The sequence below is a fragment of the Oryctolagus cuniculus genome, chromosome 9 (assembly GCF_964237555.1).
Source record: "Oryctolagus cuniculus chromosome 9, mOryCun1.1, whole genome shotgun sequence".
Classification (NCBI taxonomy): domain Eukaryota; kingdom Metazoa; phylum Chordata; class Mammalia; order Lagomorpha; family Leporidae; genus Oryctolagus; species Oryctolagus cuniculus.
Window position 1 is genome coordinate 131,142,346 of NC_091440.1, and position 25,821 is coordinate 131,168,166.

The 25,821-nt window shown below is 41.0% G+C and overlaps 1 protein-coding gene and 1 pseudogene across 4 annotated transcripts in view; both read right to left on the reverse strand.

The window, feature by feature from the left end:
- The window catches only part of ABCD2 (ATP binding cassette subfamily D member 2), a 59,953-nt gene that overhangs the window by 19,497 nt on the left and 14,635 nt on the right, over window positions 1-25,821 (reverse strand). For 3 of the 4 annotated variants that reach the window (XM_008259406.4, XM_070049653.1, XM_070049651.1), the window contains 4 exons: window positions 25,504-25,672; window positions 24,673-24,767; window positions 20,944-21,089; window positions 4,210-4,355 (listed from right to left, as the gene is read on the reverse strand). In XM_008259406.4, coding sequence (XP_008257628.4) covers window positions 4,210-4,355; window positions 20,944-21,089; window positions 24,673-24,767; window positions 25,504-25,672 — 556 coding nt within the window. Of the gene's footprint in view, window positions 1-4,209; window positions 4,356-5,627; window positions 16,536-20,943; window positions 21,090-24,672; window positions 24,768-25,503; window positions 25,673-25,821 lie in introns of those variants that run through there. The other variant, XM_070049652.1, reaches the window with a different exon arrangement.
- LOC138843907 (small ribosomal subunit protein eS7-like) lies at window positions 8,145-8,864 on the reverse strand (annotated as a pseudogene).

Sequence of the window (25,821 nt, forward strand, 5' to 3'; positions counted from 1 at the left end):
ACCTGTATTTAGCAGTTGGTTTGCTTCCTAGTCTCTCCAAAGGGTTAGGAGGTGCATACTTACCTTGGAGTTGAAGGAAGAAAAGATAAACAAACTCATACCAGGCGATTGTAAAGTCTGAGTCTACAGCCTGTGAGAGGGGAACCACGTATAGTGGCTCCCACATGCCTGGGACTTTAAGAGAGCTTTGTCATCATCTTAGAAGACAGTTATTTATACGTGAATTTATAAGGAATAGGCTAAAATTTATGGGGTATTTTATATGTCTAAGAATACACAGATATCAGAACCAAGATTTATATCCAGGTCTGTTTGATGCTTCTACAGTTTATCTGCGCATACCATCTCCAGCAATGTCTTCAGGTTTAATGCTAATCAAAAAGTAAGTCTTGAATTAAAAAATATATTAGATCTAGATCTACACATAGTAGCAAGGCAATGGGTCTATGACAGTTTTTATAGAAACTAAGTTGAAAGAGTACATGAGGAGTCTTCAAGAAGTTTATGGAAAACAATCATGGATTTCAAAAATTTTTCCACCAAAATAAACTTATTTAATTCCATTTTCCTGAACTTTTTTAGGTCCCTTCATATACACACAACACATGTATATATACATACATATGCATTTCTATAAATAAACACATATGTACACCATGTAAAACTGGAATTAAGAGACTTTTATCTTCAAAGTTACACATTACTATAATATTTGAACTTTTTATGATAAATCTATCAATTTTATAGTTAGAAAAAATATTACTTAAAAAAAAAACCCACTCTATGGTTCCACTGGCGGCAGAGCCTGATTTCTAAAGAAGAAAATGAGCGCCAGAACTTTCTACACACCGAGGGCCGCATTGCCACATTCTCAGTGCTCAAGACTTAACTCTCCCATTTGGAAAAAATTCAGGCTCTTTGCCCTCATCTTTTCCTCTCGCTGAATTTTCACTGCCATTGAAATTTCTGAATAAACTTGGTCAAAGGGAAAGAAAATAGGAAATCCTGTCTTCATTGTTTTAAATGCACTGGGCTTCAAAAAAGCCAAATCATCAGAAGGATTATTTGAATTTTTTACTGGTCAGAGGAGTTTAGATTTTCCTTTGACATCCAAAGTGCAGAGCCTCTGGTAGAATAGCATCTGTTACCTGTTAAACATAGAGAGCATTTTTATGTTTCTTAGCACCTTCCTCCTTTAAAAATTATCATTACAAAGTATATTGCATTTAATAAAAGAAAATCTAAAAGATCAAAAAAAGAAAGTGAACAGCGGTGACTTAATGAGGGATAAGCGATAACTGGATGGGAGGGAACAGAAACAAGAAGAAATTTTTTCAGAAGCCAATTGCCCACTCCTAGAGTACATTTTTAAATATTCTCAAAGTTTGAAATTTATGCAAGTGAGACCTACCCAAAAAATTAAAGAAACAGAAATACATTAAAAGCAATATATTAATAACTGTCAATGCAGACTTATTCAGAGTGAAAGAGACCTTCTTTGTTTACCGTACAGACTTCCAGTTCTGCTCTCCCAGGGGGACTACTGTTCATCTTCTGGAGTTGTCTTTTACAAACTGTTTATATACAAATGTATTCTTATAAATTTACATTGGTGGGAAAATCTCACAATACCACCGATCATTGGTGGGAAAATCTCACAATACCACCGATTCAAGGTTCTTGCTCCTGCTCCTAGGGAAGAGTACTGAAAACAAAACTTTCCCTGTGACCGAATTTTATGACACTTATGAAATACAAGTGATGACTTTAAAAAAACAGATTCAGTTTCCACATAGTGGAGAAATGTTCTGGGCCTGAAAAAGTTGTTTTTCCCTGCCCACTGAGAACAAGGGACAAGAGGAAAGTATTTGCGTAAAAAGAAGCTTAACCTTTTTATATATTTTCCTAAATTGTGTTCTTGGTTCTGCCAACTCCAAGTGTTTTGTATGTGATCTCGCATGGTCACAGAACTCCTAAATCAGGGCCCCAAGTCACCAGGTTGCTTCTGATGCTGATCTAGTGAAACCAAGCCAGCTAAGAAGAGGAGGCCTCTCTGCTTCCTGGAGATGCACCCTTTTACTCCTGCCCATTTGTTACCCGTTCTATTTCTCTCTCTCTCTCTCTCTTTCTCTCTCTCTGTGTGTGTGTGAACCTGTTCGATGGAATGGAAGGTAATTCTTAATTCCATATTTCAGCTAGTCTAAACAGAACTTCAGTAGGCTTCTTCCAAAGTGATATACTTGTAAATTTTCAGTGTTTTCCTGCTTACGGACTAAGCAAGTAAAATTCGTTTCTTTGGAATTGTTTTATGTGTCAGACACAGTAGTTCTGATTAGTGTCTAACCAACAAGAAGGAAGCACAGCACAAGAGGCTAGCCTAGCACTGAATACAAACATTCAGGTCAGTTCTGGGTCTGATTCCCTGTCCTGCCACTTGCCAGGAGACAAGTTACTAACCTTCTGAATGTAACCTGTAGAATGGGGATAGTGAGACCTAGACCACTGGCCCGCTGTGAATATAAAATAAAATAATATGGATAAATTACTCAATATGGTATATTCCAAACAGTGAGAACTCAATAAAACATACTAATTACTATTACATTATTAAAGTTGGAATATTCTTAAAACTGCTTCTAGAAACCCTTGATGGCACCTTAAATAATAGAATTTTCCATGCTTATTATAAAATTCTATTAGGGGCCGGCGCCGTGGCTCACTAGGCTAATCCTCCGCCTTGTGGCGCCGGCACACCGGGTTCTAGTCCCGGTCAGGGTGCCGGATTCTGTCCCGGTTGCCCCTCTTCCAGTCCAGCTCTCTGCTGTGGCCAGGGAGTGCAGTGGAGGATGGCCCAAGTGCTTGGGCCCTGCACCCCATGGGAGACGAGGAGAAGCACCTGGCTCCTGCCATCGGATCAGCGCGGTGCGCCAGCCGCAGCGTGCCAGCCGCGGCAGCCATTGGAGGGTGAACCAATGGAAATGGAAGACCTTTCTCTCTGTCTCTCTCTCTCACTGTCCACTCTGCCTGTCAAATAAATAAATAAATAAATAAATAATTCTATTAGGATCACTGGGCTGCAAACTTGTTTAACAAGGTGCCCATGTAGCACTTACTCTGCCACAGGGCTTCAAAGCTGCGAAAGAGTCAACCACATGAAGCACACAGACAGCCTGCTTTGTCTGAAAAGCAGACAATCGGAAATACCATGCAAACAGATGTAATATTATCTCTCTTGTCTGTCCTATTTGCTTACTGTAAGGATCAAATGAAATAATATCTGTGAAACTGCTATGTAAAATATCAAGTAGTATTCCAAAAAGACAAATACCGGAGCGTCAGTTTCACAGTAGCCAGCATCACCGTTGGCAGCCAATTCTCGTGCGTTCATGTGCCACTGTGCAAAGTGCTTTATGGGAAATGCTGCTGAATCTTCACAGCAACCTTAATTTACAGTTGAAGATACAGAGAGTAGTGCTAGCACTTGATTCCAGAATTCTCTGAGTTCAAAGTCCACATCCTCAGTCACTCTTCTGCTCTACTTTTTCCAATAATGCAGATCCACACAGAAATAAACCAGGAATTCTGGCTTCTTATTTCAGTTAGTTTTTTTAGACCTTCAAATTATATGAATTACCAAATTTTCTGGAAGTTTGATGATAAGAAGATAATTCTTTTTAAAGCTCATGTGTATAAATGTTATTGCTACTCTTTCAAAAGTGTCTTATTCTGAAAAAACAGAACACAAATATTTTATACTTTAATTTTCTATGTGCTGATCGAGAGAGAAAAAAATATACTGGTAAGACTGTGGCTCTGAAAATGAAAAAGAAATTCCGTGATACCCACATCCTGAATAATTAAATTTAATGCAAGTGAAGGGCTTGGCAGGTGAATGCTTCTGCCACAGATTTAACTGCATGCAGAGTGACAGTGACCTCAGGGACGCTTGTGCTTTTGAATATAACAGAACAAAACTGTTTTTAAATGCTGGCTGCTGTGACATACAGACTTGCTGGGAAGTTCGGAGCCACACTAAACACAGCACAAGCAGAGAAGGAAATGTCAATCAGGAATAGGCATAAGAATCCATTTTTACACTGATGTGCTCATGTTTCTATTACTGCATATATTCAAATTAAACCATAGATTAAACATATATACTCCAGTTTAAGAAATGAAATTAAATGCATTGAAAATGATAGACCGTACCTCCTTCTCTCTGAACTATATGATAGAGGTGGACGTTGCGTAGAATACATTCCAAATCGTGGTCTGTATAGCCTTTATCATGCATGTCATCCACTGAATCAGGATAGATGACTTGATCCCGAAGACTTCCAAGAGACATGTACGGCCTGAAAAACACCAAGCACGACGACCCTAGTGTGCAGCTCACTTTAGCTCAGTGGAATACCCTCGGGGTCGGAAACTTCAGAGCAGACTTTACACACGAGAAGTCTAGGATCACCGTTACCTGGTGATGAACACTAAAAACAATAATACCTGTTACAGTTGCGTGAACACTTTTTGAGACATAGACACAAGAAAAGTTTCTGTAAGACATCATGGAACATTTTCAGTAGAGAAACGTATCCTTTGTCTCATTGCATTTGGTGGTGTCTCCTGTACTTCACCTAAAATTATTTGGGTCAAATATAAAATTTAGGACTTGACTCAGCAATGTGAACAAATAAAACTAAAAAAAATGCCATTCATAACAAGAAAGATGCAAATTAACACAACATGGAGTCACATATCAGATGGGTAACAGTGTTAACACTTCACTGGCAGGCTGTGTGTAAATACAGAACTCTCATTATGGTATAAATGCAAATGGTGGCTTCTTTGGGAGGGACTTGGCAAACGTATGTATCCACCCTTGACCCACTTCTGGGACTTCAGTGTAAAGATGTACTTCCAGAAATACCAAACATGGATAAGGCTATACAATACAGGATTTTGTTTAAATGCCTGTGCAAAGGAGGCTGACGGAGTAGACTGTAGTGTATTCCCTGTGCAGCTAGGAAAGAGGCTGAGGAAACTGTGAACTGACTGAGGGTAGCTCCAAGGTGGGTAGTTCAGGTGCAAAGCCCATCGCACAGGGAGATGCCCAACAAGGTTTTTCAGCAGCACACCAGGATGTGCAGTTGCACAGCTGGTCTCTGTCCACTAGATGTCAGCAGCACTCCTTCCAGTGGCGAAGGGAAATGTCCCCAGAGCACAAAACTGTCCTGGCTGACAATGGTATATGGTATATTACCTTCTATGTACAAAGAAAGGAAAATAAAACACATGTGTATCTGCTCATTTCTGCAGAAAAAAGCAGGAATTGTACACCAGAAGTTAGTGGAATGGGCTACCCACGGGAGCTGGGAAGAAGGCAGGACAGACAGGGGAGGGAACTGACTTCCCAGTCTCCTTGCACAGAGCTTTTACTTTTAGCACCATGTTAAAGTGTTACCGTTCAACAAATACAGTTAGAGGAACAAAGCCTAAAACCGAGTTCCAATGGACACAAATCTACTGGAACAGCATATCTAGTGGAAAACATAACTACATGGGGGTGAGTTGATCCAAGTAACTTTCGAACTTGGCTACATAATTTCAAAGACAACCACAGTGAAATCTCTGGCCTTATCTGGCAGTTTATTTGGGGTAATGATATGAATGCAGCAATTTTTAAACTATGTATACCACAGGGTTGATCAAATAGGTACATATTTTGAGCTAAAATTCTCATTGTAGAAGAAAGACACAAACATGCAATGTGGGGAAGCTAGGAAAAATCTAATTTGAATTAGAATATCAATATGAATTTACAACTTTTTCTTACAACCGCCAGCTTCCTGGTTCTGTCTACATCTGGAACAACTTTGTATTCTCCTTTGAGAAAGACACATCATTTAGGTAAAATAGTGAGTTGAACTGTGGATTTGAAAAGATCGTGATCCTATTTGTAACCCCTTTACCCATGACTGTGACTTTGACCTTATTTAGAAATAGGTTCTTGGGGCCAGCGCTGTGCGCAGCAGGTGAAGCTGCCACCTACAGTGCCAACATCCCATATGGGCACCGGTTTGAGTCCAGGCTGCTCCACTTCTAATCCAGCTCCCTGGGCCCCTGCACCCTTGTGGGAGATCTGGAAGAAGTTCCAGGCTCTTGGCTTTGGATATGTCCAGCTCTGGCTGTTGTGGCCATTTGGGGAGTGAACCAGCGGATGGAAGATCTCTCCCTCTTTATCTCTGCCTCTCTGTAATGCTGCCTTTCAAATCAATAAATAAATACGTACATGTTAAAAAAGAAAAGAAAGAAAGAAGCAGGCTCTTTGTAGATGAGACTGAGTCCAGGATCTTGAGGGGAGAGAACCTTGGGTTAATCAGATGGGCCCTAAATCCAACAATGCCCTTATAGAAAGAGAAGAGACGCAGGGAAGGAAAGAAGGCCACAAGCAGCAGGAGTGAAGCTCCCACCATCCAAGGTATGCTGGGCTCAAGAGCTGGCAGAGGCAGAAAGGATTCTCCCTGGAGCCTTCCAGATAGACTGGGCTTGCTGATGGCTTGACTTCTGGCCTCCAAGAAGGCGAGAAAATTAAATTCTGTTGCTTTAGACCACTAAGTTTTGGTAATTTGTTATAATAGCTCTTGGAAACTAATATAGATAGAAATACTGTAAAATAGATAACCTTAATCACTCATGAGAAAACTATCAGAGGGACAGTGTTTAAAAAACAAGTCCTGCACTCTCTAAAAATATGGATGTCTTGAAAGAAAGAGAAAGAAAGAAAGAAAGAAAGAAAGAAAGAAAGACAGACAAAGAGAGAAAGAAAAAGAAAGAGAAAGAGAGAAAGAAAAAGGAAGAAAGGAAGGGAGGGAGGGAGAGGGAGGGAGGGAGGGAGGGAGGGAACTCTGTCAGATGCGAAGAAATGGGGGACAACATGCAACGCATGATCCTGGATTTAGAAAAACAAACTGCCCTAAAGCAAGTTTTGTGACAACTGGCAAACTCTGAGTGTGGACTCTTTTAGATGTCAGTATTGTGTCAAGGTTAACTTTTCTAGAACTGATGACTGTACAGTGATTCTGTTAGGGAATATCCTTGGTCCTTGAAAATATACCTTTAAAGAGGTTTGGGGTGAAGATTTATGATTACTGCAACTTAATTTTTTCAAAAAGTATAAAGTGTACAGACTGTGTCTCTGTGTGTATGTGTGTGTGTGTGTGTGTTGAGAGACGGATTTAAACAGGATGTGCCTCTTGTAGATGAGATGTCTACCTATTTCCCACAGTACACAAGTCATTTAGCTGAAGGATAGATGGCATTAGGCTATAATATATTTAACTATTACTTCAAATTCCAAGTGTTTACATTTCAACTATACTCATACATTTATGAAAGATTTTTCAGTGAGATCTTTAGAAATATAAGAAAGCTTTGGTCTTATTCGTTGCTTTTAAAAAATGAGACATAAATTCATGTTTGATAAAATCCACATTTGCATAGTGTACAATTCAGTGGATTTTGGTACAGCTTCGGTAACCATCACCACTAATTTCAGAACATTTTGTTCACCCCAAAAGGGAATCCGGCGCCAAGTGGAAGAACCTTCTTCTCCTCCCCCACCCCCACCCTCTGATTTGTCTATTATAGGCATATCGGAACCATGCGATGCACGGTCTCTTGTGACTGCCTTCTGTCCACGGGCATGATATCTGCAGGCTCATCCACGTTGCCCCAGGAGATGCCACCCTGCGCTTTTTGAAAGCTGAATGGCATTCTGTTGTGCGCATATGCCACAGTTGATCAATCACCGCCTGGTGATGGGTATTTCAGTCATTCCCCGACTTGGGTACCTTGAGTAATGGGCATGTAACATGAATGGACTCTTTGGGGCATGCCACAGTGCTTCTGAATTTCATGGGAAAATAGAATTTAAAGGTAAGTTTATTGTGATGCAAAGGAATTTTGAAATCTATGCACAAGTTTTTTCATAATATACATTTTCTATGGACTTTTTAAAGATGCCTTATATGCATGGATTTCAACAGTTTTTGTATTAAATAAACTTATCTTTTAATTCCATCTTCCATGAACTTCTTTTTTTTTTTTTTTTAACTGTGAACCATCTTTTATTTAGTCATTTTTGTTTACAACTGGAACTCTGGGAACTCAGAATTAACATCCTTGCCGTGAGCCTCTTACAGACACCAGCACAAGCGTCCCCCTTCTGCACCACGCTGTTCTGCTGTGCGTGGTCCACATGGACCTTTAGAGCGGCTGTCGTCCAGCTTCTCCTGGACGCTCGAGCCCATGATGTCACTGGGAAAGACGAAGTCCTCCAGCATCGCAGAGCGCACGGCTGGCAGAGTGCGGCTCCCAGGGAGCTCTTGCTTATTTTTCGTGCTGCTTTGTCAGGTTGGCTTAGGCAGAATTCTCCTCTGAGCAGTAAAGACAGCAAGCTTCCCACTAAACAACTTCTTCAGCCCACGTACAAGCCAGACATGAAATTTCTGGAAAGATTTTAGTTGACAAACAGGGGCAAAGATTATGATAGCTTTCTGGCCAAAACCAACTTTGATTTTCTTGGCGGGTGTGGTATTCAGCTGCCTTGGTTGAGCCTGGAGATCCGAGTTCATCAACTTGAACTCATCAGCTTCTCTCTGATGAGCTCGAGGATCTTGGTGCTCGATGTGAACCTGGTTTCTCCTGGCTGAGCGCAGCCTGAGGAAGAGCCGGGAACTTTTTGAGGCACTCTCTTTCTGAGAAGTGGCCAGCCTGGCGACACCACTTCTGGTCGTATTTCTTCCATCCCTGTGCCTCCCCGTCCTGTCCTCTTCTGTATTATATCTTCTCCAATGTAACTTCATTTTTAAAATTCTTTTTTTAAGATTTATTTATTTGAAAGAGCTACAGAGAGAGAGAAGGGACAGAGAGAGAAAAATGGTTTACTCCCCAAATGGCTGCAACGGCCAGGGCTGGGCCAAGCCAAAGTCAGGAGCTAAGAGCTACCTCCTGATCTCCCAATTAGATACAGGGCCCCAAACACTGGGGCCATTAGCAGGGAGCTGGATTGGAAGTGAATCAGCCAGGACTCAAACTGGTGCTGATATGGGATGCTGGCACTGCAGATGGCAGCTTAACACAGTGTGCCACAGCATCGGCTCCAGTAATCTCACTTTTAAAAGCTAGAGTTGGGGTAGATAGTTATTTCTACATTATCATAACTATTCATATAATATGAAATTATCTTAAATTAATATTTAATAATGATTATAGCATAAAACAGAAATTAGAGGCCAGCTCTGTGGTGTAGAGGGTAAAGCTACCACCTTCAGTGCTGGCATCCAATATGGATGTCAGTTCAGGTCCTGGCTGCTCTACTTCCCATCCAGCTCTCTGCTATGGCCTTGGAAAGCAGTAGAAGATGGCCCAAGTTTTTGGGTCCCTGAACCCGCATGGGAGACCTGAAGGAGGCTCCTGGTTCCTGGCTTCAGACCAATCCAGCTCCAGCCACTGCGGCCACTTGGAGAGTGAACCAGTGGATCGAAGACTTCTCTCTCTCTCTCTCTCTCTCTCTCTTTCTCTGTCTCTCTCTCTGACTATGCCTCTCTTAACTCTGCCTTTCAAATAAATAAATCTTTTTAAAAAAGAGTGAAATATACATTATAATAAAAAAACAGAAATTAGTCACCATGGCTAATATATAGTTTTCTAGTAGTATTCCAAGACTACTAGAATACATACATACAAACTTCAAGAAAGAGTACTACTGCCATCTTCCTAAGTGATGGCAGCTCCAATTCAACTCCAAAAAGCAGCACAGCTATCCTTCCACCTTGGTATAAAGCCCAGATTAGATCCACAAGCAGTCATGAAGCAGTGAACAGCGGAGACTGCAAATCAGCACTCATTTCACAAGTGTTTCTACAGGGTTCCACCATAAAACTGGGCTAACTGGAAATTTTTGATAAAATGTTTTCTATATACACTTCAAAAAAAAAAAAAAAAAGACAGTATAGGGGCCGGCATTGTGGTGTAGGAAGTTAGGACACCCCTGTGACACTGGCACCCCACATGAGTGCCCGTGTGAGCCCCAGCTGCTACACTTTTGAGCCATCTCCCTGCTAACGCGCCTGGGGGCAAAGCAGAAGGTCTAAGCGCTGGGGCCCTGCCACCGTAGCGGAGATGGAACCCCAGCTTCAGCCTGGCTCAGCCTCAGGCACTGCACCCATCTGGGGAGTGACCGAGCAGATGGAAGCTCGCTCGCTCGCTCTCTCCATTTCTGTAACCCTACCTTTCAAATAAACAATTTGTTTTTTAAATACACTGTAGGACCATGGCTGTGATAATGGGCTTTGGAGAGATTGTTCTGTGACAGAAAGTTAATCTCATCCTTTACTCATAGCATGACCCATATCCTGAGCTAGGCTGACTCATTTTTATTCCATTTGTTATGAGGACTAAACAAAGCGTGTGTGATCAACTGCGTGCACTTGTATCCAGTGCTTGTCTGCTTGCCTGCGTGTGAGTCTTTCCGCTGCCTGTGTGATTACCTTCACGTAATTCTTCCAGCGCTCGTATGATTGCTTGCGTGTGACTCTGTAATGGTTAGGTGACCATTTGCACACAGTTCTGTTTCCATCTCCAGAGGCCTAACATTTAGCATTTTGAGCTAGCTCAAGTTTCACCGGTCCTACCAAAGTTCTACATAATTGATAAGCACTCAGAGTACCCCGTACGAAACTTTCCTTTCTAGAAACATGGACCTGTGCCGACACAGTTCAGAGGGGTTGGTTGCTCTGTGAGAATGGTACTAGCTTACCTGCCTGGCCCATCAGACAGGGGATCACACAACACAGCAGCAGGAAGCAAGAGGAACAAAGGCAGCAGCCGGACTGCCTGTAATTATTAGCTGTCACAAAAAGAAACACTAATCATGTTCACTTTACATTCTCTTTGTAAAAACCCAGAATTACCTCTGTATGTCATGGAGAGTATACTGGAGTATACCTATAAGCATCATAGTATAATTTAGATTATTTTTACCTAAACAGTGATCCTCATTGTTTTTCCTTGAAATCTGGAATTCTTCCCATTGTGTTTATATTCAAAGCTATTCATTATAACAAAAATTATCTGACACCAAATCCCACCCCCTTATTTACAGCTTATCATGGCTATTAGAAATATCTCAGGGAACTTGATAATTCGTTCTGTCTCTTACTCTCCTGAGCTAACATTAAACAACTGATAGTTTATGGTATTGGTAGTAAAACTTATTAATGTTGGTTAGTGTTAACACTTTCCATTATTCTCTATTTGATGTCAAGGGAGAAGGAGAGAGCAGTGAGGAGTGTTAGTTTTGTCCCTGCTTCGAGTCTCACAAAGAATCACAAAAACTCTCAGGATTTCCTAGGCTGAGAAGTAAAATAATTCAAGCTGTTTAAAAATGTAACAGGAAAGGCTTATAGGCAGATTAAAAACCCCAAAAGTTGAAAGATAATATAAAACCTAATTGGGAACAATACTGATAAAAATTTCACAGCAGTATTAACAATACTTAATACATGAGATGTGTTAAGGTTAAGAATAATGTAACACTGTGATGTCACCATGGCAACAAGAAGTCAGCACCTGGGAGCTATAACATCTAGCTGTTAATAATTCATATAAATGCACACGTTGGAACCAATCATGTCACAGATTCTTTCATGCATAGCACAAGCCAGATTTGAGTCCTGAATGCATAATAGGTCATTCCCAGTTTACATAAAATAAACATGAGGTGAAAAGAAAAAATACTGAGCCAAAAAGAAATATTTACTATTACTTAAAGTTTATGTTTCGGATAAAGGATTTCTAGGTACCAAAACAAATGAGCACATCCTCTTAAAACAGGGACCATGTTTATTTCCAGTAAATAAAAGTAAAGTTAGTGAAAGAATCAAAGTACTGCCAAGCTATTAAAAAGGTAAACTTCTCTAAAGGTCAAGTTGAAGCATAGGTATAATTATGTTAGATTATCATATAAAATTCTTGATATTTGACCTACAAAAACCACACCTCCCTAATATTTAACAAAATATTTGACTCACAAAACAAGGAAAACTTTTGGATGAAAAGGAAAATTTTTTCTACATTTATTATTCTAAATGAGCTCACAGAAGAGTTAAATATGAAGAAAAAACTGTGTAACACTTTCCCAAGTAAGAGAATGCTACAGAGAATTATGTACATCTTTATAGACCCCTTTTAAAAAAAAAGTTAAAAAGTTTACCAATTACTGCACAGGAGAAGACATCAAAATGTACAATTTACAAACTACAAAATTTATAATTCTGTTAGTCAAGTATCCAAAGATATTTATATAAAATTTATTTGGAGCTTTGTAGTCAGCAAGAATTAGAAGTCAACTAGCTACAGCAGTCCTCTGAGGCCATCTCTGCATGGCTCAAGTAATTTCTTAAAGAAAGGACACATTAAATGACAGATTTTTACCCCTGCCCAAAGAGGATTATGCAACATATACAGTGAAAGCAACAAAATAAGTAGACTGCTCATAATCAGAATAGGATGCCAGTCTCCTTTAGTAGGAACCGCATCTGTGGAGAGAGTCATTCATTGCAGGGTTCAGTCGGGTTCCTGGAGTTTACAAGGATGCCACAGTACATCCTAGTGCAGTAGACGGAAACCCAGATGCCTGTCCTCGCTGGCTTTCTGTGGAGTTTTGCTTACCAGTGACTGCGCGGGCAAAATCTGTTCCAGTGCAGCCCATCCCCCAGGCCCAGGAATATCTACCTTGGGGGTAGCAGGATCAATGTGTGTGTGACTATCCTATGCCCTGCATGTATATCTCAGTGTGCGGTGAGCCTATATCAGTGCTGGGATTTAAGTGTGCCTTCTGATGACGTGTCTAAAAGAAGATATAATCTTTATTCTGTAATAAGACAGTCTCTTCTTTTGATGCTAGTTTCAACACTTTGATCACAGTTTTCCTCTGAGTCTCTCGCTTTTGGATGTTTTGATTCTTAATAGAGGATGTAATGAGTAAATGATGATTTTTATTTCATAAATATCACCAAATTAAGATAGCTTATTTCATCTCTCTCAGAACTTTGATTTACAATTAAGGGTATCTTTAAAGAAATTATTTAAATTTTTATAGAGAAATAGCTTTAGAAGAACAGGAAAGAGTAGAAAATATAATCTAATTTGAAAGTGAACTGAATATAGTTGAAGGGAGTGTCACTTTAATACAAGAATAAGGCTTTTTCCATGTTAGCATATATGAAAGATGGCCAAGTTCTAGGCTAACCTTGATGTTAAAATCGGTTTGGGTTGCTCCTCCCCAGTGGTGATTTCCTCTGTCCCTAAACCAAAGCTTTCTGTGAACATAGATGAAGCAGCACACCATGCTGACAGCCTTCTCTGCGACGCTCATTTGCCAGGTCAGCTAAGAGAGCTGTGTCTTTTCAGACAATAGCGGAAACAAAGTGGCTTCAGCATCAGACTCAGCTTGCCAGCACAGCACAGCGTGCTGACGGCTCCAGCTTCTCCAGGTTTCTCATCTACAGAGCAGCGACACCAACACACCCTGGCAGTTCTCACACAGAAAAAGGAGGAACTTCTACTTGCATAGTGACTGGCATGCAGGAATTGTTTGACGCACTGTAATTTTTTTTTTTTTTTTCAGGAAAATAGGAGGTAGGCATTTGGCATAGCAGTTAAAGATACCTCTTGGGACATGTCCATCCTGTATCTGAGCGGCTGGGTTTGAATCCCGGCTCTGTTTCCAATCAGGCCTCCTGATAATTAGCATGCTGAGAGGCAGGTGAAGGCTCCAGTACTTGGGTTCCAGCCACCCACGTGGGAGACCTGGATTGGGTTTTGGGCTCCTTGCTTTGGCCTGGCCCAGGCATGGCATTTGGGAATGAACCAATGGATGAAGATTTTTTTCTCTTTTGTCTATCTGCCTTTCAAATAAATAAAAAGAAAATTTTAGGGCCGGCGCTGTGGCTCAATAGGCTAATCCTCCACCTTGCGGTGCTGGCACACCGGGTTCTAGTTCCGGTCGGGGCGCCGGATTCTGTCCCGGTTGCCCCTCTTCCAGGCCAGCTCTCTGCTGTGGCCCGGGAGTGCAGTGGAGGATGGCCCAAGTGCTTGGGCCCTGCACCCCATGGGAGACCAGGAGAAGCACCTGGCTCCTGGCTTCAGATCAGTGCGGTGCACCAGCCGCAGCGCGCCGGCCGCAGCGCGCCGGCCGCGGCGGCCATTGGAGGGTGAACCAACGGCAATGGAAGACCTTTCTCTCTGTCTCTCTCTCTCTCTCTCTCTCACTGTCCACTCTGCCTGTCCAAAAAAAAAAGAAAAGAAAATTTTAAATGGTCAGTCCTTACCAAGACATCCCAGAATCCACAGTTATATTGAGGTTGCAAAATTTTCAAGATAAAATTCATTTTACAAAAAAAATTTCATTTTACTTAAAGAATACTTAATACCCAAAAATGTGAACTAGATGCTGGCACATCTCAGAGTTGAAGTTTTAGGTCACAAGGTCTTCCAAAGAAAAATCACAGAAGAATGTAGGCATTTTTGAGAAGCAATCGCAAACCGTAGGAAATGATATTTTGTGATCCCCTAGAAAATTGGGACAGTGCTGAGGGTTTCATTGTATGACTCTGAGAAAATACCTTAGGTCAAACACAGTGAGGTTTCCCCCACATGCTGGGTTTGGAATGCTTGTCCTCCCCAACCCAAAGTCAGGAACTCAGTCCCTAAAGTCTTAGGTTAATGGTATGAGGAGGGTGGAAATGAATCCAATCACAGTGTTCCCAGGTGGGGTCTCTGGAAAGTTACTGGCTTCAATGACATCACCAGGTGAACCCCTGTGATGGAATCCTGGTGGCTTCATAAAGAGAGATTGACAGACATACACCCTCCCTGTCTCTATGCCTCCTCGTACCTCTGCCAGCAAAACCCCCGTCACTTCAAGCCCAACCAATGGAGTCCCTGATCTTGGACTGAGAATCTTCAGAACCACGAGCCAAAATAAGCCTCTTCCCTCCATAAACTCAGCCCACATTGGGAATTTCATTACAGTGATGAAAGCTGACTGACACACCATCACAGGAAGATGTTTTAAGAAACAGTTTTCTGAACCTAAAAAGGAGAGGCAGTGGATAAAGGAGAGTTCAGATCTAAAGATCAGATAAATTCTAAAACTGGCTCTGAAGTGTTAATTCTCTAATCCCTTTCACTTTCAATTTCATTATGCAAACTCCTTTATTTAGCATGATTTATGCAAAATGTGGTGAAATGTGTACTATCTATGCATAGGAAGATAGTCAAAATCAAGTTAACTACATTTAATTTGCCATACGAACTAATTGATAATGCTACTGTTCATGCTTATAATCAAAGATTTTTTGTTGCATTTAATTTTAAAATATGATTCATAACTTTATTAAGCATATTTATATTTAATCCAGGAAATGAGACAACATGGTATTTGAGTACATGGCCCTGTGAATGAAGTAGTTAGTAAGCAAATACTGAGGTTGGTAAATAAATTTGTATTTACAGTAAGAGTGTCTTAGACAAAAAGGAAAGAAAAGAATGAATGTTGTGGAAGCACGCTACTCACATATTTTATTATGGTTTATTATTACTGTTTCCAGTGCGTACTAATGACACAATACCAGATGAGATGAGGCTAATAAACATTTGCTTTCCTCAGCACGGTGTGTTAGGAGGAAGGTGGGATAGAATAGCCTTGCTTAGAAATGTCCAGAAAACAAAAGCAGAAAAGCTTTTGCTTGCTTGAATCTGTGGTATCCCTGACCTGTTTAGATACTGGAGAAACTGGTGCAGTTCAGGACAGCAGTTTCAATTCTAATGAACTCGCAAATCCCAGGTCAAATGGCACACTTCTGGTTAGTTTTTCCTAACTCCTAAGAACCATAGCATTTCTTGCCTTTCTTGAGGCATTTATTCTGGCTTCTAGTGTAATGGGTTGCATCTTCTTATTAATCACCGAATGAGATGTAAGTACCATAATGAGTGAGACTGTGTTGTTATCATCTACCCTCCATGGTGTCTGCTAGCAGGGTTTCAATAAAAAATATTTAAAATGAAAAAAAGCATAAAACTTCCCTAGGATATGAAAAATAATATCCTATTTCTTCCCTCTTTCTTTTTTTATTTTAAAGTATGTTTGGTCAGTTTTAATTCTACCCACATACTACAATCCTTCATTCACTTCTAAGATTTCAAAGACACAGTTGCCCATAAGTTCCTAAGATTTCAAAGACACAGTTGCCCATAAGTCCGTACAAGTTAGTTTTTCCTACCCAGTCATGGGAAGTCTGAATCTATGTCAGACTTGGTGGCCTGAGTATTTGGGCATGTTGGTCTGAGCAGGGAGAGGTCCTGGGCATGATCTCTGTCCCCAGATAATTCTTCCAAGGAAGGGGAATAAGAGCAGGATCCCTGGGAACAAGAATGACACGGTGGACTGGAGGCCAGCTGGAGATTGTGGCCTGGGAGGGAGAGAATGGGATGGATACCATGACCCTCTGGGGAGCTTTCTAAAAAAAGAAAAGTAGTATAAAAGAAGGCAAGATTGTCTACCTTTTGTCAGTAAGTACCTGTCATTCTCTGTTTTTCTTCCTCCCTCTCTCTTCTTCCCTCCCTCTCTCTCTCTCTCATTCTGTGTCTCCAAATCCCACCAGATATTTCATTTTCTCATCTGGGTGGCTTTTAGTAAATTTTATAAAAGATTTATTTACTTATTAATTTATTTGAAAGGCAGAGTCAGAGAGAGAGAGAGGAGATTGATTTTCCATCTGCTGGTTCACTCCCCAAAGGACCGCAACAACTGAGACTGCGGAGTCTGGGCCAGGCAGAAGCCGGGACCCTGGACTGCATCTGCGTCTCCAGTGTGGGTGGAAGAGGCCCAGCCCTTGAGCAATCACCTGCACTTCCCTAGGTGTGCAGTAGCAGGGAGCTGGATTGGAAGTGAAGTCTGCATTCACAATACGGAATGTGGATGTCCTAATCAGCCGTTTACCTGACAGTGCCCCAGAACACACCCTCACATAAGTCTTTGTATTCTTAAACTAAGGCCCAGTTTTTTGCTTTTTTTTTAATCTTGTTCTGATTAGTAACATTGCTAAAGCATTTGAAGGCAGGAACTGGGAAAGCACTGATGTGATTTCATAATGTGTTAGGAATCCGGGGTTCTCAGCTCACAAACTCGGCCAATTTAACTTTGTGAAATGTGGTTAAAAAGTCAAGTGGCTCAAAGGCGGCTTAGTGACTGAGGTATCTGATGTTCTGAGAACATTCTAGACAACACTTCAGTTCCTTTTTCAGGCCTGTTTGCTTTTGCTTTTTTGTTAAATGATTACAGTCGTAAATAATAATTTTGTGGAAGAAAATCAAGTGGCTTAATACGGTTAATTAAAATTTTTTTCTCAATAGTTCACTGATTTTTTTTCTGTATACCATATGACATTATTAGAAATTAACTTCAACTACATCTACTCTATTTTCCCCATAAAAGTAACGATTAATGTGTACTTTATCAAAACCTGAAGAGCTCTATCATCTTCCAGGAATTCATTCTCAAAGTGGAATCAGGGTAGGTGCTGTGAAGAGCCGTTCTACAACTGTGACGTATGCATGGAAGTCTCGAGTCTTTATTAAATTTTCTTTTTTCCTGCCCAACTAGTAAACTATAATACATGATATTAGATAATATTCATTAATAAAATATACTTTAAAAACATTTATGTATTTATTTATAAATCAGAATTACCAAAAAAGAGATAGAGAGAAAGATCTTTCATCCACTGGTTCTCTCCCCAAATGGCCATAATGGCTGGGGCTGGGCCAGGCCTAAGCCAGGATCCAGGAGCTTCTTCCAGGTCTCCCACGTGGGTGCATGGGTCCAAGGACTTCGATCATCCTCCACTGCTTTCCCAAGTACATTAGCAGGGAGCTGGATGGGAAGTGGAACAGCCAGGACTTGAACTGGTGCCCATATGGGATACCAACATTGCAGATGGAGGCTTAACCTTTTGTGTCACAGCGCTGGCCCCAATAAAAACATCTTAAGAAGAAATGTTTAAGCCTACCTGCTAATAAATGTTTTGAAATAGGTTATATAGTAGTTTTCTTTTAAAAAATAGAACAGAATATTCTTTAAATTTATAAAAGTCCTATATATTTTATCACTTGCTTTAAAACCTGTGTATTTATTTGAAAGGCAGACAGAGAGAGCTATTTGCTGGCTGAAATGCCTGCAAGGCTGGCCAGAGCTGGATCTAGCATAAATGGGAAGCCAGGAACTCAGTGCAGATCACCCATGTTGGTGGCAGAAACCCCATTACTCAGCCATCACTGCCATCTCTCAGGGTCTGCATCAGAAGCAAGCCAGAATCAGGATCCAGAGACAGGTACTGAACCCAGGTACTTCAGTATCTTCTATGGGCATCTTAACCAGTGTCTTAACTGCTAGGCCATACATCCACTCCTATTTTCAAATTTTAAAAATTAAGTAACATTAAGAATCTAAGAAATGAATGCTACCTTTACACTATTAGTTTACATATATACTTAAATAAATTATATATGGAGTTTTTTTGGCAAGGAAAATGTTACTATAAAAATGTTAAATGTAAGTACAAATTCCATGTATCTAGAAGCCATATAATCAAAGTAAAATGATTTTTAACAGTAATTATTAAAAATATTTTTAGCCTTAAAAATAGATGTTGTATTGTTATTTTTCTTCTTGATTAGGCTGTAGCTGGTCTTTATTTTTACTTAGGCAATTTCATAACGAAGAAAAGCTCCCCAGTGATCTATGTTTGTTGCGTGAGAGTTAGGTCTCTCTTTCGGCAACAGCTGAGATCTATCCACTTTCTAACACTCTGGAAATCTCGTTCATCGTTCAGGTCAAAGCTACGTTTAAGAACTACATATCTTTTATACCATGTATGAAAGCTATAATAGCAAAAATAGATGATGTATTTATCACCTTTTATTTACTTTAAGAGAATGAACTTCTATGAGTGAATGCTTTGTTCATGATTCTAAGCCATGAAACCTAAATTTAAAAATTTGAAACATCTACTTAACAAATTCATATGTGAAACGTTGGCAGTATGATTTAGGCTTCAAAATCTGTTGTCTGCCTTTCAGGTAAAAAAAAAAAAAATAAAAACATAACCAGTTGTGCTGGATAAATTAGCTTCCAAACAGCTTCCCATATCCATCTTTACCGCAGAGATGTGAGAATTACTGGAGCATTTGAGAAACTTTAGGAGAGAAATATTTCATCTAAGGTACAGATGGGGAGCTCTAAGTCTACGAGGTGGTGTACAGTAATTGCTTAGTTTTGCCAAGATACTTCTTTAAACAATATTTTGGCAATGTTAGGTTGTTTGGGAAACCATTGAGGTGATTTCCTAATTTCTTAGGAATCCAGGTTTTCCAGCTTGCAAACTGGGCCACTGTCGCTGTCTCTGTGAAATGCAGGGAAAAAATAAGTGTCTCGACACGGTTACCAGCACAGATCCCTCTGTCCTGTGTACGCAGAAGTATCCGTGACACTGCCCGCCTCCAGGATCCTCATCCAGTGCAGTCTTCATCCTTCCCGCCTCCGGTGAGCTCCCTTCTACCAGCATAGCTCTTGCCTTGAGGAACGCAAGGCCACAAAGACTTGTCTGCCTCACTACTGCATCTGGTCTGAAAATCAGGCTGGTGGCAGGATGGGAGAAGCACTTCCTGGCGAAGGAAGAGGCAAACAAGACCTGGGACAGCGCTCGGGTTGTAAGCGTCCTGCTTGTCCCTGTCCGGTGCTTCCTCGGGCTCACGCTCTAGCAGGTTGCTCGCAACATCCTTGGGTGCAGGGAGGTCACTCTGTGTGCTGTCTCCTTGACCGGGGTGATGGCCACAGAAAGTCACCCAGTCAGGTACACATGAGGAATGTCTCCTGTCTGGCCCTCATTCTCTCTCACCCACAGTAAATGTCTTACGTTTTGCAAGTATTCAATTTTGTGTTTAGACATTTCTAGATTGTGACAAGGGAAGATAGCTAATGACTTCAGAAGAAATGGTGTTTTCTTTTCCCTGTTGCTTATATTATAGTCAACCACATGGAAAAAACTTAATTATTCATACAGAATAATTGTAATAGACAATTTACAGAGGCCCTTAAACATTCATAAACAACTTTAGATTGTATGTTTGGCCTAAAGGTTAAGATGCCTGTGTCATCATCAGAGGACCTGTGTTCCAGTCCCATCTCCACTTACGACTCGGTTTCCTATGCAGACCCCTGGAGAAGATGATGTCTTAAGTAGTTGGTTTCAAGGCACTAGTTGGTTTCATGCCACCACATAGGAGAGCTGGCTTGAATTCCCAACTCTACTAGCCTAGCCCAGTCCCAGCCTTTGCAGGCAATTGATGAGGGAATTAGCAGATGGGATCTCCCTCTCTCGCTCTCTCCCTCTCTCTCATGCGCTCACTCACTCTTTGACTTTCTCTCCCTTCCAAATGAATAATAAAAAAGAATATATGAATGTATGCAGCTTAATGGAGAGATTTGTAAATTATCCAAGAACTGTTTTTTTCCTATGACAAGAGAAAACTTGACCTCCAAGGAAATGCAATTATTCTTTGGCACAGCCTTGCTACTCCTGAGACCAACATGTGCTGTGTTTGAGCTCTCAGCAGACAGTGGGGATAAGTGGTATTATCCTGGAGACTATTCTAATCAAAGCAATCATAAAATCTGGGGGAGACAATTTCATTTTATTTCCTTAATAGCTTCTCTCAATGAAAACCTCCTTAAAGATGCACAAATTGAAGAATCTGAGGAACCAAAACAATTCAAAAGCAAAAGAAAATAGTCTCTTGCAATATAAAGACCTTGCCTACCTTTGTGGAATGTAGAACATGTGCTGAGGAGGGGGTTTGTAGAGGACCCCTTCATACACCGGCCAGAGTCCACTCAAAATTCTGAAGAGAGAGCTTTTCCCACAACCATTGGGACCAGTTATCAACAGGTGCATTCCTTCTTCTACCTAAAGAAAGGAATAGATTACAATTTACGATACCTATAAATGATTCCATGGGGGCAGAATTTGCAGCAATTTCTTAAAAAATTTTGTCAAGTAATTCTAAAATCTAAACTAAGAAACATTCCAGGGGTGAGCATTTAGCCTAGTGACCAGGATGGCTCTGTCCCATGTCAGAGTACCTGGGTTTCATGCAGACTCTGGGAGGCAGTGGTTCCTGCCACCCACGTGGGAAACCTGGATTGAACTGCTGGCTCCCAGCTTCAGCCTAAGTCATTGCAGGCATTTGGGGAAGGAACCAGCAGCCAAAGAGTCTGTATCTGTCTCTCTCTGTCAAATAAACACCCTAAAAATTATATGTAAAAGTAATACGTGATAAATTGCTCAACTGTTAATAGATAATTAAATATTCTATTCACAGATATTAACAATGAAATCACTCTTTAGGTCTGTAAGTGTAAAAATAAAGCCAGGACAAAATGTAGTTTAAAAGTAGTTTCTTGGGGTCAGCATTGTGGCCTGGTGGGTAAAGATGACACCTGCAATTGCTGGCATCCCACATGGATGCTAATCTGTGTCCTAGCTATTCCACTTCTGATCCAGCTCCCTGCTAATGACCTGGGAGTTCCTGGGCTCTGGCCACTGGGCCCCTGCCTTTGGCTTGGCCCAGTCCAGCCACTGTGGCCATCTGGGGAGTGAATTAGTAGATGGAAGATATATCAATCCCTCTCTCTGTATCGAAGACTGTCAAATAAATAACAACAGAAAATCTTAAAAAAAAAATAACAAGTTTATTAACACAGGATTTCACACTATTTAGTGCTCTACTTTTCTCCATTAAACTTCCTGCAATCCCACTCATTTGAAAGTACATCTTGGGGCTGGCGCTATGACACAGTAAGTTAACGCCCTGGCCTGAAGCACCTGTATCCCATATGGGTGCCGGTTCTAGTCCTGGCTGTTCCTCTTCCCATCCAGCTCTCTGGATAGCCTGGGATAGCAGTAGAAGATGGCCCAAGTCCTTGAACCCCTGCACTCACGTGGGAGCCCTGGAGGAAGCTCTTGGCTCCTGGTTTTGGATCAGCACAGCTCCGGCTGTTGCAGCCAATTGGGGAGTGAACTATGGGATGGAAGACCTCTCTCTCTCTCTCTGCCTCTCCTCTCTCTGTGTATAATTCTGACTTTCAAATAAATAAATAAATCTTTTAAAAAAGTACATCTTAAATTAAACCTAGACCAAGGTTCTTACTAAAATAATTAGCACATATATTATCATGTAGAAAAATCTTTTAAAAATATTTAATTATTTATTTGAAAGACAGAGTTACAGAGAGAGATAGAGGGAGAGAGAGAGCTCTTCGACCCATTGGTTCACTCCCCAGATGGCTGCAACAGCTGGTGCTGAGTTGATCCGAAGCCAGGAGCCTGGAGCTTCTTGCGGGTCTCCTATGTGGGTGCAGGGGCTCAAGCACTTGGGCCATCCTCCACTGCTTTCACAGGCACATTAGCAGGGAGCTGGATCAGAAGTGAAGTATCCAGGACTAACCAGTGCCCTTAAGGGATGCAGGGATGCCAGCACGGCAGACCAGGGCTTTAACCTTCTGCACCACAGCGCCTGGCCCCCATGTTGAAAATTCTATCATCAAGTCCAATCATGCCAATCATTATTTGAATTGAGATCGACCACCTCTCGTTGTAGTCAGTAATACTTGTCAGCAAATTATTTTATACTTGAATTCCAAAGTGGATGTTGGAATTTTACAGTGTTTTAAATCAGTGCCTCAAGTTCATGAGATGTTTTTACATTTCAGTTTTTGTAATCAAGACATGGGATATTAAATAAAACATTCTCAGCCGGCACCGTGGCTCACTAGGCTAATCCTCTGCCAGTGGCACCGGCACCCCGGGTTCTAGTCCTGGTCGGGGCGCTGGATTCTGTCCCGGTTGCTCCTCTTCCAGTCCAACTCTTTGCTGTGGCCCGGGAGTGCAGTGGAGGATGGCCCAGGTCCTTGGGCCCTGCACCCGCATTGGAGACCAGGAGGAAGCACCTGGCTCCTGGCTTCGGATTGGCGCAGCGCGCCAACCACAACACACCAGCCGTAGCAGCCACTGGGGGGTAAACCAACGGCAAAGGAAGACCTTTCTCTCTGTCTCTCTCTTTCTCACTGTCTAACTCTGCCTGTCAAAATAAATAATAAATAAAATAAAATAAAAATAAAACATTCTCAACAGAAGTAAAAAATAAATTCCAATCTGAATTTTTTGATTATTTTTCCTAAAAGTAAATATGATCATTTAAAATATAAACTAGGGGCTGGCATTGTGCCACAAATGGTAAAGCTACCGCCTGTGACACTGGTGTCCCATATGGGCTCTTGGTTGTGTCCTGGCTGCTCCACTTCAGATCTGGCTCCCTGCTAATGGCCTGGAAAAAGCAGCAGAAGATGGCTCAACTGCTTGGGTCCCTGTACCCATGTGGGAGTCCCATAAGAAGTTCCTGGATCTTGGGCCAGCACCGTGGCTCACTTGGTTAATCCTTCGCCTGCGGTGCCAGCATCCCATACGGGTGCTGGGTTCTAGTCCCGGTTGCTTGTCTTCCAGTCCAGCTCTCTGCTGTGGCCCGGGAAGGCAGTGGAAGATGGCCCGGGTGCTTGGGCCCCTGCACTTGCGTGGGAGACCATGAGGAAGCATCTGGCTCCTGGCTTTGGATTGGCGGCCATTTGGGGAGTGAACCAACAGAAGGAAGACCATTCTCTCTCTCTGCCTCTCCCCTCTGCTCTGGGAAAGCAGTGGAAAAAGGCTCAATTGGTTGGGCCCCTGCACCCACATGGAAAACCCAGAAGAAGCTCTTGGCTCCTGCCTTCGGTCTGGTCCAACCCTGGCTGTTGAGGTCATTTGGGGAGTGAAAGAGAAGACCTTTGTCTCTTTCTCTCTCTCTCTCTCTCTCTCTCTCACTCTCACTCTCTCACTGGCTGTAACTCTACCTGTCAAAAAAAAAAAAAAAAAAAGAAGAAGAAGAAGAAGAAGAAGTTCCTGGATCATCCTGGCCTGGCCTGGCCCAGCCCTGGGCACTGCAGCTATTTGAGGAGTGAACCAGCAGATGAAAGATCTCTCTCCCTCTCTTGCTCTCCCCTGTCTGTAACTCTGACTTCAAACAAAAAATAAATCTTTTTTAAAAATGAGAAAAATATTAAAGATAGAGAGTTTATTATGAACAGAGTTAAAATTTGCTAATAGAAAGTATTGGCTTGTATTTTTATCATGATTTCCTATTATGAAAAATTAAAATTTATTTCCGTATACTAATTCCTAAGGAAATTCCCTATCGTTCTCTAAAGTTACCTTGCACAGGCTCAAAATGCAGTGCAATTTTCATTTGCGACCTGGCAACAATGCAGCAGAGAGCAAAATCCTCTTTTCTCTCTGCTTTCTGAGGCAGTAACTGCTCTGGACTGAGCCACTGTGCCTGCCTTGATTTCCCCTCCTTTCCGAATGCTCCTCCCAGCACCTAACACATGGCATAGGAATTCTGAGCTGTTTTATGTTAGTGTGATGGCAACAAGCAGAAGATCCTTGAATATCATCTTACTTTGAAGTTCAGCCTTGAAGCCACCACTTCTCCAGCTGGTGTGATTATGGGGACATTTTCACAAATAATTCCACGATCCACATCAATAACTTTTCCTGTAATTGAGGAACAGTTTAAATTACAAGAGCTGACAAATGTTACTGCTAATTAAACAACTTCAAGTATAACGAAGCACAACAGTAAGTTCGATTAGAAAGATAATTCACAGTGATAAATCATAGAAGCAAAATGTAAAGACATCTATAACAGAAGCAGAGTGTAATGTAAATTTACATATCTGACACACCTACTTGGAAAATCTGAGAAACATTATTTTACAATAATCAAATGTCAACATAATTATGACAGCAAGGCTAACCTTACTCTAATATAACCTGACCATACTTTTTATAATTCCTCTATTTCTCTAATCTTTCCTACAGAAAAAAAAGGACTGCAAGAAGGGAATTAAAACAATGAACAATACAATTTTCAGTCATATGACAACCAAACTTAAGTTTAGAAACAGGACAATGAAAAACAATATGACAATAGCAGTAATTCTTTTAGTTGAATTTTAAAGACAAAGAATTGCTACTGCCATATGCGCAGTTTCCAAAAATAATTCTGCAAAGTTTTGTCCTAAATAAAAGTAGCATAACATTGATTTTTATGGTAATGTTAGTCACCACTCCTCAAATTGCAATCCTAATTTTAGGGATAGCTGCTTCAATAATGTTGGTTATCTAAATATTGGTTCCTTGTAGCTATTAAAAGCTATCTTCTAAAAAAAATTGTTTTGTTGAGAAACACTCAAATATAGAAAAAGTATGAAAACAATTGACTTAATACCTCTGATTGCCAGTGTGTCACTGAGAGGTAGCTCTATGTCAACCCCATTCCTGCCATGGTTTTCAGGTTCTTGAAGGACACTGGTTCTCTTATAAATGCCTCTTTTTACTTCATCAAAGACCCAAAACATATTGTACACTCGAGCAGTATAACCTGCTAATTCAGTGATCTAAAATCAACACAGAGAGATAAAACAGAGTTAGTACATCCAAGACAGACTTTTAGATAAATATGTAATGCAAGTTTGTTATTTCTTTTTTTTTTTTTTAAAGAATTTATTGGGTCTAGCACTGTGGTACAGTGGATTTAAGCCGCTGT